At 58.8% G+C, this 19915-nt stretch overlaps 2 protein-coding genes across 6 annotated transcripts in view; both read left to right on the forward strand.

The window, feature by feature from the left end:
* PACS2 (phosphofurin acidic cluster sorting protein 2) overlaps positions 1-3912 on the forward strand; it is a 59128-nt gene extending 55216 nt beyond the window's left edge. For 2 of the 3 annotated variants that reach the window (XM_061159563.1, XM_061159564.1), the window contains exons 23-24: positions 63-176; positions 877-3912. In XM_061159563.1, coding sequence (XP_061015546.1) covers positions 63-176; positions 877-995 — 233 coding nt within the window. In that variant the 3' untranslated portion in view covers positions 996-3912. Of the gene's footprint in view, positions 1-62; positions 177-876 lie in introns of those variants that run through there. The other variant, XM_061159565.1, reaches the window with a different exon arrangement.
* A 504-nt stretch (positions 3913-4416) lies between these two features.
* Positions 4417-19264, forward strand: TEX22 (testis expressed 22). Of its 3 annotated transcripts, none has more exons than XM_061159566.1 (4): positions 4417-4806; positions 5052-5271; positions 17933-18064; positions 18151-19264. In XM_061159566.1, the coding sequence occupies exons 2-4, from the start codon at positions 5107-5109 to the stop codon at positions 18328-18330; spliced, it is 477 nt and encodes a 158-aa protein (XP_061015549.1). In that variant the 5' UTR covers positions 4417-4806; positions 5052-5106; the 3' UTR covers positions 18331-19264. The 3 variants fall into 3 exon arrangements, with proteins under 3 accessions (XP_061015549.1, XP_061015550.1, XP_061015551.1); XM_061159567.1 differs by having other exon boundaries at positions 4417-4680; XM_061159568.1 differs by having other exon boundaries at positions 4417-4634.
* Positions 19265-19915: the final 651 nt, after the last annotated feature.

The raw sequence follows: 19915 nt of genomic DNA on the forward strand, positions 1-19915 counted from the left end.
CCCGCGCTGCCCCTCGCCCTGAAGGCGCAGCGGGAGCACAGCACGGCCCCCTTTCCTCCTAGTGATGTTTCTGCCCAAGAAAACCAAGGATAAGGACGTGGAGTCCAAAAGCCAGTGCATCGAGGGCATCAGCCGCCTGATCTGCACGGCCAAGCACCAGCAGAACATGCTGCGGGGTGAGCCGAGACGCCCTCGCGGGCGGGGGCGGGGCCTGTGGCCAGTGGGCGGGGCCCATGGTCAGTGGGCGGAGCCTGTGGCCAACAGGCGACGGAAGTAAACCCGGGCGGGGCGGGGCCGCTTCTGGAGGTTCACCTTCGGAAATGCTTGTTTGCCTGGGATGTCATGTTACGTAGTCTGAGCTCGGAGCACACTTGGGAGAGCCCACTTGTGTGTGTGGAGTGGCTTTTCAAATTCTGAGAAATGATTTCTCAGTCCTTTCTGCTTCGTCTCAGAATTTTTATAGAAGATATTCTGCGACTGAGTGGCTGAGAACACGGAGGTCTCGAGTTCTCTTTTCCGTGGGCTTGGGTCTGACCACAGTGGCCCAGAGCCAGCCTTTCTCTGTTGATTTTCTGGCTTAAGTGGAGGGTGTTTCAGACCCCGTCTGCAGACCCCTCCGAGGCAGACAGGCTGTGGACACCAGCACCCCTGAGGTGGCTGGGGAGAGGCTCTCCAGCCATAGGGAGGGGGTGGGGGCAGGCGGCAGGAAGGCCAGGAGGGGAGCTGGAGGTCCCAGACCTCCCACAGGGCCGATGAGAACCAGCGAGTGTCTCCCGGGAGCCTGGGTGTCCCCATGGGTGTCAGCACCCCCCAGCCTTGTTCTCAGCCGCGGCCTGGAGCGGGGGGCAGGCAGGTCAGGCGGTCTTGTCCCCACAGTCCTCATCGACGGCGTGGAGTGGAACGACGTCAAGTTCTTCCAGCTGGCGGCCCAGTGGTCCTCCCACGTCAAGCACTTCCCCATCTGCATCTTTGGACACTCCAAGTCCGCCTTCTAGCCCCGCCTGCTGGGGGGCCGTGCCAGTTCCCGCCCTGCAGCCCCACGACGGCCGCGGCCGGGAGGGCCCAGCTGCTTTTCTGTTCACACTTCAGTTTACCACAGAGACAGACCCTTAAAACCCCAGAGAAACAGTCTTAAGTATGAACGCGCTCACAACCTGGAGACTAACGGGGCGGCCCCCACCAGGAGCCCATAACTGCTCTGCTTATTAACCAGAATGTCCCGGCAGGGGTGGGAGGGCAGGCGGGATCACGGAAGGTGTGTTTTGGCCTCAGGACTCACCCCCACCCCGTCCCCCCAACAAGAAGGGTTCTTGCCTTCGTGTCTTGTCCTTTCTGAAAGCCAGGACTACTCTGCTTCCTCAGGGAGCGGGGGTCCTGCGGGTGGCCCCGTGGACCTCAGGCTGCCTGTGCCCAGGCAGCCAGCTGGGGGGCCAGGAGCCAGAGGCCAGCCTTCTGTCAGGGACATCCTGAGCGGAACACAGAGGCCAGTCAGCCCCGCTCTGGCCCCCGGCCCCCTCCCCCCCCCACCAGCCGAGAGGACCCCAGCGCCGCCCACTCTGGATCCCAATGAACTCCCGCGGCCGGGGGCAGTGGAGGTTTTATAGTAGTGGATATTTTTAATGCTTTTAAATACATGTTATAATGTAGCTGCCAAACAGACGTTACTCTTCTGAAGTCCCAACACCCCTGAGGACTGAGGCAGAGCCAGCCAGGCCGCCCCGGTCCCAGCCCCCACTCCCTGCACCCTTCGCTGCCCCAAGGCACCGCTTTGCTTCTGCGAGTCGTCCTGCCCTGAACACAGTTGCTTCCTCAGCTTCACCACCTGCCCCCACCCCAGTCCCGCCTGCTGACTAGGGGTGTCTGTCACCTGCACCACTAATGTGGCCAGTGAGGCTCAGGCAAGTGGCCAAATTGTAGGGGCCCAAGCCCCGTTGGAGCCATGGGTACAGCCCAGGTGCCCCCGCCTGTCTAGGCTAGGCTCCTCAGAGCAAGGGATTTGGGGTCTGGGTCCCCAGGGAGGGGGGCACCTTGCCCTCCCCCTCCCCATGCAGCAGGCAGTGGGTGTCCTGACCTGAGGCCGGGGTCCCTTCCAGTCCTCCTGCTTGGGCCCCAGCCCTGCCCCCCAGGACTCCACAGGAAGAGCCCACCCACTCCACCTGGCCACTGGCTGCAGGCCTGGGTGGCCCACTGAGGGTCTCAGAGTCCAGTTTTCTAGGGCTGAGAACCACACAGGCTGCGCTCAGAAAAACAGTGCCAAACGCCAGACAGGCCAAAGGTCTTGCCCGCTCTGTTGGAGGATAGGACTCCAACAGCCTGTGGCATGGAAGGGTCCCACTCGGGGCTGGAAGATGGTCCATTTTTCTTACCTGTGACCTACCTGCTTACCGCCTCCCCCAGGTGGCTGTTCAGGGTGTGAGTGTCCATGGCCAAGAGCCTTGGGCCTAGCAGGCGGACAGATCTGAGCATGCCCTTGGACCAGGGTCCTTGGACGGGAAGGATCTGGGTGAGGGTGCAGGCCACGGAGCCGAGGACCCCTGGGGCAGCTTGTGCAGTGTCCACCTGTGGCTGTGCCCAGCAGCTGCCTGGGCCCCGTACGTCTCCCCGCCCTGTTCCCACCACTGGCTTCAGGGCCCTGGGTACTGCTCCTTGCGTTTCCTTTTCAGAGGTCACACTCAGGGGAGGTGTGGCTGACACGCCCTCGACTTAGCTCTCCAGCTGCAGAGCTAGTTTTAGGGGAAGGGGCCAAAAGGGGCTGCCCCGTCCCACCCAGCTGTGAGCTGTCCTCATACCCACGAGAACACACCCAGCACCTCCACCCTGGGTCAGCCACACTGTTCCTGGGCCCTGGAGGTTATACAGACAGCCCCAGCCGCCATGACTCACTCAGAGACCCAGGCTCTGCTCACGCCGGTGCCTCGGTTTCCCCATCATCTGATTGGGGACAGTCAACACTTCCCCCGCCTACCTCATGGAGCTGTTTTGAGGACACAGATAAAAGCACTTTGTCCCTTGAAGGAAGATGACTCCGAAGCCAAAGCGGCCTGTGGCAGAGGTGCAGCCATGAGCACACGGAGGGCAGTGTGGGGGCAGCTTGTGAGGAACGCAGGGCCAGACCGTGACCCCAAGGACAGGAGCAGCCCTTGCAGAGCAGGGGTTCTCAGCCCACTGGGTGACCAGAGGTCACTGGGACTCAAAGGCTAAGCCACTTGTCACGTTCAGGCAAGGCCAGGCTCCTCATGGGCCTGTGGCACATAACGGGCAGGCTCCACCCTCACTCAGGCCAGATGGGAGGTCAGCTCCAGCCCTGTATCCAGGCCACTGCTTTCTCCCTCCTTGTGTCAAGTACCCAGGGTCACCATCTCCTCAGGGCACGCAGGCCAGTGTCCCGAATGTCATGGCCGCAGCTCAGGGAGGAGAGGGGCGGCAGGATTAGAGCAGCCAGGGCCAGCTATGCTGCGCTGTCCTCACTGGCAGATACCAAGACCTGCCTGGCCTCCGTCCCAGGATGCGTTCCTCATGACAGGACTGCGCCGCTTGCTCCCAAAGGCCAGTTGCCTGACCCCTATACGTGTCCCTTGATCCCCTTCTAGACACCCCTCCCATCCTGCAGCAGAGAGGAAGCTGAGATCCTGGCAGGGGCCTGAGGGGCTGGGCTTGGGGGCCCTTTCCCTGGGGTCTGACCCTGCAGGCCAAGGGGTGCCACTGTGCGTTCCTGCAGACCCCGTCCAGTTCTTTGTGTGTTGTTTGGTTTCTAGGATGTACGTGTTGCTTTCTTTTTTTAAATGGAAAACAGGATTAATGTAAATAGCGTTTTTGGGAAACAGATTCTAATCTGTCACGTATGTGACCACGTGGACTATTTTAAGGTGCTGATGCGACACTAATAAACCCCGGGAGCACTCCCAGGCCCTCCCTCGCCTGCTGTGTGATTCCTCTCGAGCTACCGCGCCCCTCCATCCGTCCAGGCGCGGACACCGCGGGCGGGCCTTCCGAGGCCCCCACACGCCGCGGGGACCCGGGGGGGGGGGGGTCGGGGCGCGGACAGCTGGGGGCATCTCCGAAGCGTGCCCCTCCGGGCAACGAGGGGCCGGGACTCCTCGCGGTCGCGAGATGAAGCTCCGGGTGATGGACGCCGGGGCAGGACAGCGGAAGCCCGAGCGGCCCCTGACGACTGAAGCCAGGGCGCAGGCGCGCCACGAGCCGGAAGCGGAAGCGGCCGGGCGGAAGCTGTCGAGCGGACGTTTTCTTAGGCTCGGCTCCGCCTTCTAGGGCATTCTGGAACCGCTGTGGGCCCCACCCTCTGACCCGCCCGCCACAATGGGCCGGGCCCGCCCCGCCCCAGTGTGCCTACCCCCTCTTCTCTTCCCCTTCCCGCGTACCCTTGCTGTACCCGGGGCACCCACCCATTCCCCCGCCCCTCCCCACAGTTTGTGTACCCCGCCATTTGTGTACCCCACTTCTCCCGGTCTTCCTGCCCCCGGTGTGTCCCGCGCCTCACCAACGGCCGCTGCACCCCATGACTCCCTCCCCTTGACCCCCTGTCCTGTCCCCTGACCCCTGCACTGCCACCCCTCCGCGGAGTGGAGACGGGCGGGCTGCCGTCTGCTGCGGCTCCTTCACGCGTGGTCGTGCAGGTGAAGGGCACGGATCCTGGGCCCTGGGGTGTGGCCGGGCGTCGAGGTGAGGTCACAGGGGTCCGGAAGAACCAGGTGGGGAGAACTGCGGGGGGCCCCTTCTTTCTCTCCTTGTCGTCCTACCCGCAAGCAGAGTCCCGAGAAGCTGCGCTTCCGAGGAGCTGGAGCCACGGTGGGAGAGGGGGCGTTCCTGGGGGAGTCTGAGGGGGGCAGGGGCAGGGCGGTGGCCGCAGCTACCCTTGCCTGGGGTGACCATGTGGAGAAAAATGGATGCAGGAGCAGGGGGACCCAGGACACCCAAGGGGATGGACCCTTTTGGGGCTCAGCGGCTGAGGCCCACCCAGCATTGTCTGGTCAATGGCTGGAAGCTGAGCCCAGCAGACCCTAATGTGACCTTCCTCTGCCTGAGGGGCCCAGGTAGCTGTGGGGACTTCGCCCCAGAGGTGCCAGCCAGCCGCCCAGGGGGCTGCAGATGGACAGCAGGGAGTGTTCGCTTAGGGCTTTCCTGAGGAAGAAAGCAGAGTTGCAGCCTTCCCAGGAGAAGAGGCAGCCTTCGGGGCCACCAAGCCCAGTGATGGCCTGGGGCTCGCCAGGTGCCCAGAGCAGCAGTCAGCAGGAGCTGCAGACTCAGGACTGGGTAAGCTAGTGGAGGCTCCTCTCTGGAAACCCAGGTCCTGGCAGGGGAGTGTGGATGGAGCGGGGGCCTCTGAAGCTGGGGGAGGACCAGAGGGCATCTGATAACAAGCAGGTGCTGGACTGGGGGCCTCACAGAGTGTCAGCATTCTCTCCCGCAGAGTCCAGGGTGGGTATCAAGGTGGGCGCGCCCCTTCCAACCTCCCACAGCTGTGGGCAGTCCACCTCTGCCGGCCACCCCAACCGCGGGAGGCTCTGCGCACAGCTGGGATGGTGTTCTACTGACCAGGTAGGCAGGGGTCAGCAGGGGATCTGTCAACCAAAGTCATGACCGAAACGTTGTTGGAGGAACCCCCTTCTCACCGCAGCCGGCCGAGTGGGCTGCTGTTCGGTCACCATTCAGCCCTGAGTGCACAGGCCACGGCTCCCCTGCCCCCGGGGCAGCTTCCCAAGCAAAGGAAGCCAGGCCCCCAGAAGTTCCGGAAGGTTGCCTGTGCGTCAGGGTCAAAGCCAGGTCTGATGGAGCTGGGCTGAGGCAGGCCAGCCCAGTGGAGCTTGTGCAGCTGTGTGCTTGGACCCGTCTGCGGGAATGTCTGCAAGGTCCCCGGTTTCTGTGGAAAGGCAGTGGAGGAGGGAAGTGGGCTCTGGGTACCCTACCAGCTGCGCCCCTGCCTGAAGCCAGCCACCGCTTGGCTTCCATGAGGCCAGCCTCTCAGGATGGGCCATCCAAGACATAAACACACAAGCGTGTTGCCTGTCAACGGCGAGGGCTCCTTGGGAGGGGCCGGGGCGGGGCTTCTGTCTGGACAGGGGGCCTGCAGACGGACGCCTGGACAGGGGTGACCTGCTGCGTTTGCACTTCCAAGAGGCGGGGGGTGGCTATGGGGAGGGGTGCATGGCGACGAGGCCAGGAGGCAGCACAGCGGAGGGGGTCCTGGGGGAGGCAGAGAAAGGGTGCAAGACCTCGCTTCTCTGACTTGGGGGCAGGGAGTCCCGCAGGGTCCCCCAACCTTGGCCGCCTTGTCGTCCCCTCCTGCCTCTTCCCTCTACTGCTTCCAGCCCTCGGGCAGCGTCAGCCGTTGGCCATAGCCATGCCGGCTGTGCGCCGTCACTCTGACTGTCCTGCTGCGTCTGTCTGTCCTCTCTGTCCCTCCCTGCTGTGCCCTCAGCAGGGAAGCTTTTCCTCCAGCCTCCCTACGTCGGGACCTCATCATCTTTCAGGGACGAGCCCGGCTGACAGAGGTCTGACCCCCAGTCCCTTCTTCCCCGGCCTTCCCGGCCCGAGTCTCACAAGAGCCCCCCGCCCTGGGGGGGACACATCCTCACAGGGTGGCCTCCTCGGACTGGGGCCCAGGTCTGAGGAGACAGTCCCTCCTCCCCCAGCGAGGGTCCCCAGACAGACGGCCTCGCACAGAGGGCCTCACGGCAGGCCGGCCAGCATGGCTGCAGAGGACCTGAGAAAGGCAAGAACCCACGGCACAGGACTGGGCGGGAGGACCGGCCCACAGGAGATGGCGAGCCCTGTCCAGTGAGCAGCCTTAGGGTGGGCAGAGCAGAGGGCTCAGCTCCCAGCTGCGTGGTAGGGGGCGGCTGGATAGGCAGCTGCCCCAGCGGCCAGGCCCCAGCCCACCTGTGTTGCTATTTACTTAGTCCCCGCGGTAAACTCGAGTGAACGGCCAAGGGCACCAGTCATTCTGAGAAGATCTCTATCACGAAAGAGAGCAAGACACCTGGGGAAAAAAAAAGTCGGAAGAGCCACAGTGCCAGGCAGGTCGGAGCAAAGCTGGAGGTGGGTCACCATCCCCAGCGTGGCCCTCGCCGTCTCAGAAGCATTGGCCCAGCTGCTGAGCAGGGGGGCACGGAGCGTGAACCCAGGGGAGGCGCTGGCGCCAGCACCATGGGAGACACGCCTGTGCCCCATCGGTGCGGGGCCTGCTCCGGAGCCCATCCACAGCAGAAGGTCCAGGAAGGGGGTGCAGACGACTGCTCAAAAATCAGCAGCCCTCAACAGACAGGTGCTGGGAGATGAACGAGTGAAAGAGGCACATCTGGGAACAAGAATAGACTTAATAGAAAATAACGCAAGCCTGCATGAAACTTTAAAGCACCACAAAGCATCACCAAGAGTCTTGGCAATGGAAAGACACCCTGCTCTTGGAGAGCACGACTCACTGGCTCGGCGGGTTCTCCCTGGCGGTTCACAGCCCGCTCTCAGTAACGACGCAAACTGGCAAACACGCATTGTCCCTTTCTTCAGTTGGGCAAACTGATTACGTGGAAGAATAAGCCTAGTGTAGCTCTAACATGTGTGAATTCATATCACAAAACTTCAATTATCAAACTGTGGTGTCCTGTCATGTGATACGTAACAGCAGAGCTAAATATGAAATCTAGAAACTTACTCAAATGTGTACAGACAGTTAGTGTAAACTGAAGATGGCATCTCAAACCCGTGTGGGGGCGGTGGGGGTGGGATGCAGGATCTTAGTCCCCTGCAGTGGAACCATGGTGTTTTAACCACTGGACCACCAGGGAAGTCTCATGGACTTTTTGGTAAATGTTGAGACAGTGTGTAGCTATCTAGAAGAAGGTAGCTTGTAGTCATATCTCTCACTGAGTACCAGGATGAAGGTGTGAAAGTTTTAAATGTAGAAAAATAAAACCATAAAAGTGCTAGGGACTTCCCTGATGGTCCAGTGGCTGAGACTCCATGCTCCCAATGCAGGGGGCCCCGGTTTGATCCCTAGTCAGGGAACCAGATCCCACATGCTGCAACTGAGACCCAGCGCAGCCAAATAAATAAAAAAAAATATATTTTTTAAGTGGTAGAAGAAACCCTGGGTACATCCCTCTATGGCCATGGAGTGTTAGTTGTCCATCCGTGTCTGACTCTTTGTGACTCCATGGACTGCAGCACACCAGGCTCCTCTGTCCTCTATTAGAATCCCGGAGTTTGCTCAGATTCATGTCCACTGAGTCGATGATGCCATCCAACCATCTTGTCCTCTGTTGTCCTCTTCTCATGCCCTTAGTCTTTTCCAGCATCAAGGGACTCTCAGTCTTCTCCAGCATCATATTTCAAAAGCATCAGTTCTTTGGTGTTCAGCCTTCTTTATGGACCAGCTCTTAAATCCGTGCCTGACTACTGGAAAAACCATAGCTTTGACTGTCTGCATCTTTGTCAGCATAGTGATGTCTCTGCTTTGTAATGCATTATCTCAGTTGGTCATAGATTTTCTTCCAAGGAGCAAGCATCTTTGAATTTCCTGGCTGTGGTCACTGTCCACACTGATTTTGGAGCCCAAGAAAATAAAATCTGTCACTGCTTCCACTTTTTCCCCTTCTATTTGCCATGAAGTGATGGAATCAGATGCCATGACCTTAGTTTTTTGAATGTTGAGTTTCAGGCCAGCTTTTTAACTCCTCTTTCACCCTCATCAAGAGACTCCAGTTCCTCTTCACTTTCTGCTATTAGAGTGGTATCATCTGCATATCTGAGGTTAATACTTTTCCTGGCAATCTTGATTCCAGCTTGTGATTCACCTAGCCAAGCATTTTGCATGATGTACTCTGCATATAAGTTAAATAATTCCTAAAACCCAGCAACAACAAAAAACCAAGAATTCGACTCAAAAATGGCCAAAGGGCTTGAATAGACACTTCTCTAAGGATGCCCAAATGGTCAGCAAGCACACGAAGAAATGCTCAACATCATTAGTTCCAGGGCAACGCAAATCAGAACCGCAGTGAGACACCACCTCAGTCTTGTTAGGATGACTATTATAAATTTTAAAAAAGAACAAGTGCTGGCAAGAGTGTGGACAAACTGGAGTCCTCATGCCCTGCTGGAGGGAGTGTGAAATGATGCAGTCAGTGGAGTTTCCTCAGAAAGTGGTGCATAGAAGTATGGTGTGATCCAGCAGTTCCAATTCTGGGTAAATAGCTGAAAAAAATCCAAGGCAGAGAAACAGATACTTGTATATCCACATTCCCAGGGGGCATACACTGGAGAATAACCAAAACCTAGAAGAAACCCAAGTGTCCTTGGACAGACGGAGGTGGTAAAAACATAGAGCGGAGCGTAACTTAGCCCTCAAAAGGAAAGACATTGTGACACGCGACACCACATGGGTGGGCCCTGAGGACGTGATGCTGAGCGGGGTGAGTGGGACACGGAAGGACAGACACAGTAGGGCCCACTCACGGGGTCCCTTGAGGGGTCAGACTCAGAGGAAGAAAGTAGACGAGTGGGTGGGGGCTGGGGGAGGGGTGGGAGTGAGTGTTTCATGAGGACAGAGTTTCTGTTTGGGGAGATGGAAAGTCCTGGACATGTTGGTAATGGTTGCACAACAGTGTGGATGTGCTTATGCCAGTGAGCTGTACACTTAAAAATGGTCAAAGTGGTCGATTTTGTGGTACATGCATTTTATCACAGTTTAAAAAAAGGGGGGGAGGGAAAGAAAAGGAGCAAGAGGTCATCTGATGGTGCATAATGTAGCCTAGCAGTCTGCAGGGAGGTGGGGGAAGCCAGAGAAGCTCCCCCAGGCCCAGAGGTGGAGCTTCCTGGAGTCTGTCCCTGCTCAGGAGGAAGGGCTGGTAAATGGGCTGGCCCCGGGGAGTTAACTGAGGACACAGCCCGGTGGCTCAGATGAATGGTGGGCGGGGAAGTAGAGCTGGAGGCCGAAGGGACAGGAGAGAGGCTGAGTGAGGCCAAGCTGGCCCTGCAGGGCTCAGGGCCAGACTGGGCTGGACGGATGCCCTGGGCAGCCAGGGCCAGCAGGTTGCATAGGAAACAGCATGACTGCAAGGAAGCGCCGAGTCCATCCCTGTCGAGACACCTGCCCCCAGACAAAAGACTGGCGTGAGTCTCAGAGGGGCACCTGACAGTGGACACAGCAAGCGGACCGTGGGTGCACACATCACACATGACACGCATGCGTACACAGCACACACACATGCCTGCGAGAGGCAGATGGTCCCCAGGGTGCACAGGCCTCTTACAGAGGGAGCCAGAGAGAAAACGAAATGAGACTTGATATCAGGGAAATAAATGAAATTGATGAAGAATGCGAGGGGCTAGTGTGTTGGCCGAGATGCGCGGGGAGCTGGCGCCCCTCAGGTGAGAGAGCCCTGGGGCGGCCCAGGCCAGGTCTGAAGAAGGCCAGATGCCCACCGCCCCGCAGGAGCGTGTGTGCAGCCCAGAGCCGCCGCCGTCCCTCCCCGGAGCCGGGGTGGTTCGGGTGAGGGCTCCCGTGGCTCCCGTGCTGCGAGCACAGCAGTGCCACTCGCGGGACGAGCCCCGGGAGCCCACGTGGAGATGTCTGGAAAGCAGGTTGCGGGAGCAGCCTGGGGACGGAGGGTGAGCACTCTGCCCTGAGGCTCCGGTTGTGCAGCCTGGCCTCACGTGGTGTGTGGGCTCCTGGAGGAGCCTGCCTGGGACCAAATCAACAGTTTGTTTCTTGATGGAAAGACTGGGAGCGAGTATGGCCCCATTCATTTTGGATCATGGATTCCTGGGTTTTAAAATACACTTTCCTGTGCATGTTCTCACGTGGTTACCATCCCACTTTTGAACTAAAAGCGTGCCTGAGGCCAGGCTGGGGTCGGACAGCACTTCCACTGGCAGGGCCTGGCATGCGAGGCCTCCCTGCGGCGGGCACAGCCCTCCCCCAGCCTGCGGGGACTCGGTTGCCCCAAGCACCGCCAAAGCCAGCGGGACCTGAAGCCCTGGGCCAGCCGCACGCACAGGGCGGGGGCATCACTGGCAGTCTTGCCATGTGGGGAGCATAGCAGAGACCCTGAACCCTGCTGATCTGAATCCATGTTACAGAGGGGTTTTCAGAACTCTGAAGAGACTAAGAGCAAAGGAAACTCTAAAGTGGGCCCGGATCTTCCCTAGTGAGGGTTCATGGGTAGGTGTCCCCATGCCCAAGAAGTGAGTCCTCTGCGTCAACGTGGTCCACGCCGCCCAGAGCTTCACCCTGGCACCCGTGCTGGCTGACGAGGCGGGGAAGAGAGAGGAGCGATGCCCTCTGACAGAAGCAGAGGTTGAAAAGTCCAGGAGTAAATCCAACCGCGTGGCAAACTCTGCGACCATGGAGGGTAGCCCTGTGCAGGACGGAAGGGCCTCCATTCTCCACAGCCTTGCCCCCGGCACCCAGGGGGCACACGGCACATAGCAGGTGCTCAGTGAGCACGCACTGAATGAATGAACATGCATGAATTCAAGAAAGTTGCAGTCTATAGATGAAGTGATTGGAAATCTCCTAATTATGTTCACTGAACTTCACTGGTGGTCCAGTGGTTAGGACTCTGCACTTCCACTGCAGGAGGCAAGCGTTTGATCCCTGGTTGGGGAGCCACATGCCCGCAGTGTGGCCAAAAAGATTTTTTTTTTAAAGCAAAAAATATTTTCTTCATTAGCAAAAGGAGGAGGATCACGTGATTATTTCAATGGATGTAGAAAGATATATTCCAGTCTCCTTCCTTGGGAGAAGAAAATTTAAAAAAGTCCATTCTTAATAGGTAGGAAGAAATGGACATTTCTGTAACCTGGTGAAGGGGAGCCAGAGAGCCCAAAGCGGCAGCTTGGCCGTCACCACGATGCCGCTGAGACAGCGCATGGGGCCTGCACCAAAGTCAGGGGAGTGAGACGGGCCACGGAGACCCAGAGAGAAAAGATGAGCAGTCATTGTTTGCTGTCCTTCAGTTGCTAAGTCACCTCCGGCTCTGCGACCCCAGGGACGGCAGCACACTAGGCTTCCCTGTCCTTCACCAACTCCCGGAGCTTGCTCAAACTTGTGTCCATCAAGTTGGTGATGCCATCCAACCATCTTATCCTCTGTCGTCCCCTTCTCCTCCTGCCTTCAATCTTTCCCAGCATCAGGGTCTTTTCCAGTGAGTCGGCTCTTTGCATCAGGTGGCCGAAGTATTGAAGCAGTCACTATCTGAGCCAATATATTATCTACCTAGAAAGTCCATGCAGGCCAATTCAAATAAAAGATCACTAATCAAGAAGGCTGGATATATGATCACCGTTCAAAGCTTATTAGTTGCCAGTATACTAAAAATAACCAACCAGGAAGTGTAGTAGAAAGGAGGATCCATTCACTTTAGCAACAGGAACTAGGATTTGTAAATCCTAGGAATAAATCTTGTTCGATGCCCACACAAAGGACACTGTAAAATGTGACTCAACGGCAGAGAGCTCCTACGGGAAAGTTGTACCATGTCACTGAGTGGGAAGGTTTAATGTTTGAAACCTGCCAGACTGCCCCAAAATAAATAATTCAGGACAGTCCTAACTTTAAAAAACAGTTCTCATGAATCTTGAGAATTGTATCTCAAAGGTATATATTGTTTCTGGCAGTGTATTTGTTGCTGCATAACGAAAATCTCCAGGATCCAGCAGCTTCAGTTGGTTCAGTTCAGTTGCTCAGTTGTGTTCAACTCTGCGACCCCATGGATTGCAGCTTGCCAGGCTTCCCTGTCCATCACCAACACCTGGAGCTTGCTCAAACTCGTGTCCAACAAGTCAGCGATGCCATTCAACCATCTCATCCTCTGTCGTCCCCTTCTCCTCCTGCCCTCAATCTTTCCCAGCATCAGTAGCTTAGAACAGTAGTAAATATTCTCATCCCAGTTTCTATAGGTCAGGAAACTGGGAGTTGCTTAGTTGGGTGACATTGGCCCAGGGCCTCTTGTGAGGTTGTTCCAAGACACCAGTGAGAGCTGCAGTCACCAGGAAGTTCGAGAAAGGCTGGAGAAGGTGCCTCCCTGGTCTGGCTGGCAAGTCAGCGTCCTCAATCCCTGGTGCTGGCTGAGCAGCCCGTGGAGACCTGGGTGAGCCGGCATCACAAGTTTCAATGGCATCACAAGACTGGGAAGTGAGCCGCCTCGGAACAAGTGGAGGGGACGTGGGCTAGAAACAACACCCAATCGAGCCAGAGGGAGGGGGCAGAGAAAGGCCCTGGCACGGGCAAGGCCCACAAAGCCGGAGACATGGTGGCAGGAGGGACGGCAGATTAACTCGATTCAGAGGCAGCCGTCGTCTGAGTGGGCTGAAAACAAAGCGTCCCCCACCACTGACACACACAGAAGGGTTCAGAGAGAAGTCTGGAGTACTCTCATGGGTGGGAGGAGGCAGGCCATCCACGGTCTGCGTTAGTTCAGAGGCGTGTCGCTGCGAGGCTCGGCCAGCGACCATGGGTTCTGGGGTCAGGGCGGGTGAGAAAGAAGCAGACGGCGGGGTGCCTATATGAGGGGCTTCCTTTATTCAGGGCTCAGAAATGTGCAAAAGGAAACAGTATCATTGCGGAGTAACAGCACAATTTGAAAAATTGGAGATTTTAAGTTTTTTTTTTTTACCTGGAAAAGAAACCAGGCAAGAATTCTAAAGCAGAAGAGCAGGGCCTGGCTCGCCTGCTCTCAGCAGAGAGCCTCGCGTGGCGCTGGGACGGAAGCTGGCCCGGAGGCCCGCAGCCTGCACAGACCGTCCAGAAACGGGCCCAGGATTGAATCTGGGAGTTTAACTTTCCAGTGGGGAGCACACTTTTCAATGAATAGTACTGGGGTGACCGGTCATCCATCTAGAAGATCCCCCAACTCGTCAGACACACACAAACACACGAGCTGCAAGTTAAAACCAAACACAGAAGCGCTGGGAGAATGGGAACCATGTTGTGAGTCCAAGGGGAAAATGCCCAACTTAGGCCAAACCCGTAAAGGAAAAGCCTGACAAGACTGCCGTGTGTGAGGCTGGTGCAAAGAGACACAAGGGTGTTGTAGGACGGCCTGGGAAAAATACTTGTAATATTTAGAACATACAAATGTTTACCAACCAAACCTGTGAAGAGATGCTTAAGAGCAAAGAGAAGACAGTTTTTAAAACAGGAGAAAAGTACATTGCGTCTGTGGACATACATCGTTCATAGGGAAGACACGGGGACTGCCCTGCTGGTCCAGTGGCTGAGACTGCATGCTCCCAGTGCAGGGGGCCAGGTTTGATCCCTGGCCAGGGAATTGTTAATAGACCCCACAGGCCACAACTTGAACTGGGTGCAGCCAATATAAATAAATATTTAATAGAAAAAAAAACGGGCACGAAAGAAAAGACTGGCAAAAATGACGAAGATGGAGTTGACGTGAAAAAAAGACGAGTTCTGTTTTAATGGTTTTCAAAGAACCAACTTTCAGTCATTCCACTGTATTTTTTTCATTCTGATTTACTCACCAGCCTTTCCTAATTCTGTCTTTAAACTTTCAGGGAAACCCCTTTCGTTGTTTTCCGAGCTTCCTGAATTATTTGCTCAATCCCTTGTTCCAGGGCTTTTTTCCTAATCTTCCAGCATTTAAAGCGGCCCTGTCTCTTCAGAGGCAACGTTGGCTCCCTGGTGGCTGGTGCGAGTCCTCCTCGCCTCCCTCTGAGAGTCGGGCTCCCCTTCCGCTCCGGCTTCCGTGCCCGTGGAGCTCCCGGTGCTGGTTCCCAGGCGGGCCCATGAGGGGGTCTCTTCTGCCCACTGCCTGGACCTTGGCCTCTGTTCCTGATGGTCCTCCTGTCAGTGAGCACATAGGCCCCCGTGCGTGCTATCAGGTCGCTCCACTTCATAATGTCGGTCTCTGCCACTCTCGATACCCCATGTGAGCACAGAGCTGAGAAGAGCCGCCCGCCCACATCTGAGGCTCAGTGGAGGCTCCCGCCCCGGGATGCGGGGCTCCCCGCGCTCTCCTTCCCCTGCCCGCAGACACCTGCCACTCCGCAGGTCCTCCTTCCCTGGGCACCGCCGCGTCTGCTCCCCGGCGATCCTGGCCTGGAGCTGAATGTGGGCAGTTTCCCCCTCCGCCGCGAGTGTCACCTCTCAGACAGCTCCTGTGTCTCCCAGACGTGATGATGGCGCCCTCCCGTCCCTTCTGCATCTTTTGATCCCTCCCAGACTTCCAGCACAGCTGTGACCCTTGTCTCACAAACGACCCGGGTCTCGCTCCCGCCTAGTGGGCTGGGGCCCCTCCCTGGGGCCCCTCCCCGCCTCTGGCAGCTCCTCAGAAGGCCCCGCAGGTACTGAGTTCCGACTGGACCATCCTGAAGATGGTTTGTTCTGCCTGCACACCTGAGTGACACTTGGGGGGTAACACTTCTAGCGGGAAGTCGTCTTCCTGGAGGATTTTGGGGCCCTGGGTTCTCCGCCGTCTCGCCTCCGGCGGGTGTGTGAAACCTGGCCCTGCGGACTCCTCACCCCCCACATGTGCCTGTTTCTCTCTGCCTAGTTCTCAGATGTCCCCACACTGTCTCCTCTCTTGGTCCTGTGGGAGCGCTTCCAGCCTGGAGCCTTGTCCCCTCTGTGGGGTGCGTGTGTGTGCATGTGCGTGTGCGTGCGGCCTCTCTGTTCTCTCTGAAAACTGTTGTTGGCTGTTGGGCCTGCATGACTGACTCTCCCATTTCCTCATGTCTCCTTACCTTGGCTTTTGGGGCTTTGTTCCTGGTCCTGTTGTTAGTCTTTGCTCTGATGATGCTCTGTGACAGACGACTCTGCGGTGTCCGTGACTCACAACAGCAGACTTCTGTCTGTCTGCTCACAGGCTCAGGTCGGCGGGTTGGTGTGCCCCGCGCCACTCACCCCCAGTGGTCTCCCCGGGAAGGCTGTGCTCGGGTGGACACACGGTCACAGGAGGCACCCCTTGGGCTGCGTGGGCCACCCATGTGTGCTGCCAGCATCCTCGGACCTGCCCCACGTCAGAGGGGACCCCTGTGACGCCGCTGTGAAAGTGCTGTGGGCGTTGGTCATAGGAGGTGGGGTGACCCGGGCCGGCAGGCCGCCCCCCCCCACCCCCCGTCTTCTACGGAAACTTTGATTCTGACGCCACATGTTAATGTTGAAAGGATCGTGGCCTCGCAGCAGCCCCTTTTCACTCTGTCCTCTCTCTGTCTCATGGGTACGTGGAGTCCAGGAGGACGACAGGAGCGGGGAGGTCTCTCAGGCCCCGGCCGGTGGCTCTCCCCTGCGCTTCTCAGATCGTGGGGGCTGTGGCCCTGTCTGCACCCAGGAGCAGGCCCTGTGTGCCGGGGGCAGCCCCGCCAGCAGTCGTGAACTTCGGGGGGTGATCGGGCAGGTTTCTGGCTGCTCTGCATTGGACAGCCCCGCTTTGGAGGGCTCTTCTCTGGGGCTGGTATTTTTCCCCAGAAAGGACCGCTCCCCTCTCCCAGGTGCAGGGGGCACTTAGCCAGGCTGCCAGGGTTTTTGGTGCAGAGTGGGAAGAGGGGCTGGGGACTCTGCTTTATTCTTTTCCTTTTTTTTTTTTTTTTTTTGCTTAAATAACTGAAATGTATCATTTTGCAATCTGGAGGCAAGAAATTCAAAATCTAAGTGTCAGCAGGGCCAGCTCCTCCTGCTGACTGCGCCTCTCCTTGGCCTGTCCACGATTCCTTCTCCGTGTCCCTCACACTCTCTTCCTTCTGTGTGTGTTTCTGGCTCCAAGAGCCCACGCCCCCCCACCACACCCTGACCACTTTGAAGAGTCCGGTTCAGTAGTGTTAAGCATTGCCTTGGCCAAGAAGTTCGTTTGGGTTTTTCTGTCCCATGGAGAACCCCGAATGAACGTCTGGGCCAGTCTGCTGTATTCACCTCGCCGTGAAGTCTGCAGCAGCTTCCATCCTGCAGATCTGAAACTCTGTCCCGTTAACCCGCACCTGCCCCTTCCCCTCCCCCAGCCCTGGCAGCCACGGTGCCAGGTTCTGACTCCGCGAATCTGGTGACTCCAGGTAGCTCATACGAGTTGGAGTGTCTTTTTAAGGCTGGATGATACTCTGTCATATGGACGGGCCACACGAGGCTGATTCATTCATCCATTGATGGGCATTTGGGTTGCAGCCACTTTCTGGCTACGGTGAACAATGTAGCTCCAAACGCGAGTGCAGAAATATCTCTTTGACTTGCTTTCCATTCCTTTGAATGTATACCCAGAAGTTGGATTGTTGGGTCATATGGTAGTTCTATTTTTAGTTTTTTGAGGAATGGGGACTGAGTTTGTCTTAATCCTTTTATTTTTAGCATGGCACCTACCCCACCCCCCATGGCACTCCAGAGGGTGACCTCCTGGGCCCCGCAGGGAAGCAGCCGGCTGGCCCCTGGCTGGGCAGAGCAGGAGGGGCTCTGGAGCCCTTCAGGGACAGCCCACCGGGGATGTTCTCCGGGGCAGGAGTGGGGTGTGGCTCCCGCAGGATGCCTCCCGGCCTGTCCTGGGTGCCTATGGAGCCCTGAGTGTCATCTCCCCCAATGCCTCTCTGTGGGCATTTCAGAGGGGCCTGGGAGGAGGCTGACCTTTGGGCCCATCTTTCTTGAGGCACCGACAATCTGGCTGCCTGTTCGGGGGGCCTCCCCAGAGGGTGGGCCGGCTGTGCCCAGCAAGGAACGGGCACTAGCCGAGGGCCACGGCCTCTGCTGTAATGGCCCCCAACATCCAGGGGCCAACCCACGCACAGGAAAGCAGTGCAGGTGCTGCCTGGGTGGACGTCCAGGCGCTGAGCCACTGAGCAAGTCCATGCACAGCCCCAGAGCCACGGGCTGAAGCTCTGCCCCCCCGCCCGCACTGCGGTGGTCGCGGGGCGCAGAGGGTTGGCGGGTGAGGGGCCCCGGGTGCGGCCGGTGCAGACCCCTGCCTTGTCCCCCCAGGTGTGCGAGCCGCAGGACACCTGGCGCCAGAGCCACCGCCGCTGGAGCGTCAGCATAGATGAGCGCCGGAGGCTGACCATGCTGGGCCGCGGCGAGAAGCCGGGCCTCGCGGGGGCGCCCCCCTCCTGCAGGGTGCGGGGAAGCGCGGGAGCGTCCGGGTCCCGCCCCGCCCCGTCCCTTCCGGCCCGGCCCCGCCCCTGACCCCGCCCTCCCCGCAGGACCTCGCGCGGATCGTGGCCCAGCTGGTGTCCGAGGACGTGGACAAGGACGTGCTCTTCCCCCACCCGCCGAGGTCCTCCGAGTCCACCAACGCCTTCCAAGCCTTCCTGGTCCGGAGCAAGCCTTTCTGGCACAACGTGACTCTGGAGGCCCCGGCTTCGAGGTCGCCGCCCTCCTAAGAATCGACTCAGACCAGTGTTTTGTCTTCTGGCGCCTTTCCTGCGGGTACTGGGGAGGCGGTCCCTGCGCCCTCCCTGTACCCTCCAGACAGTCGTGAGCAGCCCAGGGATAAGAGAACAGGCCTGGGGGGACGTCTGGCTGCCCCCTCCTCAGGACACTCACCCTTGGAAGTCACCTCTGGTTGGGGTTCCTTGTCCCAGCCCAGCCTCCAAGAGGCCACCTGGAGGGTCTGGGGGACAGGGTAGAGTGGCCCTCCAGGATGGCCCCCTGGGCTGCCAGCAGAGGGTGCCCATCCCCAGCAGGGCCATCGTCCTGGGACCAGCAGCCGTGGGTGGCCTGGGAGGGCGTGAGGCTCTAGCAGCTCCCCTTCTGGGCCTGCTTCACGGACAGCTGTCAGCAGCCCAGGTGGAAGGGGTCTGGGCTGGGGAGCCTGGCCCCTGGGGTGATTGGGCACCCACCAGCTGGAGGGCTGCAGTCCATGGGGTCGCAAAGAGTTGGATACGACTGAGCACGCATGCACCTGGGCAGGGGTGCAGCAGTGAGGGGGCCACGCTCTTCCAGCGGGTGGAGGTTTGGACGTTTGAACCACTCGGTGCTGGCGCCGCCCGGCCCAGAAGCACCGGGTCCTCGGCAGGCCCACGGGGAGACGATGTGATGGGGAGAAGGCCAGAGGCCGCGGGGGCCAGGGCGGCTCCCACACAGAGGGAGGCTTCCTGGAGGAGGTGGCGCTGTCCCTTCTCTGCACGGGGAGCTCGTAGGTGGACGAGGGCCCAGGAGGCAGGGAGGGCAGAGGGCCTGGGGCAGCTGTGAGGAGCTCGCCCTGGCCTGCCATGCTGTCTGCCTTTGCCTCAAGTTCGGGGGTGGACAGGAGGCTTCTGGGCTCTAGGTGACAGTGGCATGGGGCTGCATCTGGGGAGACCAGGCTGGCAGCGATGGGGGGTGAGACGAGGGGGGTGGGGAGGGCTCACGGGCCGAGCCCTGGGGCAGCGGGAGGCTGGCATCGGGCGGGTCCCCTTCTGCACGTGGTGACTGACAGCTAGGGGCTGAAGGGAGCAGTGGGTGGGAGGGGGGCTTTGGGCAAAACGAGGTGGTCCACCCCACCCCCAGGCCCAGGATGTGGGTAGTGCCCGAGTTCTGGCCTCGCTCGCTCAGAGAGCCGGCTGCTGAGATGATCCTAGCTGCCCATTCTGGCCTCCGGCTCTGCTTTTACCTTAAGGCTCCGCACAGGTTCCTCCTCCAGGAAGCCATCCGAGATCACACAGCTAGCCCCCCAGGCTGCACTTTCTGAGGTCCCCTGAGTGTACTCTTGTTCCAGGCCTGCAGATTTCTCAGAATCCCCAGGGTGAGTGGAGGGGCCCAGGGATTGTGGGGGTGGTGAGTAGAACTGGGGGGGTGTCCTAAGAGGTGGGAGAGGAGTGGGCTGAGGTCTAGACAGGGCCCTGGGGGGGCCTCATGACTGTCCCCCACCTCCTCAAGGACCCCTGATAAAGTGGGGGGCAGGTGTCAGGGGCCAGAACCGGCTCTGCGCCAGTCTCCATGCTGGCCGGGAGGACTCCCTCCAGCCCAAGCTGAAGTGTCTGCAGT

The sequence above is a fragment of the Dama dama genome, chromosome 13, assembly GCF_033118175.1.
Source record: "Dama dama isolate Ldn47 chromosome 13, ASM3311817v1, whole genome shotgun sequence".
Taxonomy (NCBI): domain Eukaryota; kingdom Metazoa; phylum Chordata; class Mammalia; order Artiodactyla; family Cervidae; genus Dama; species Dama dama.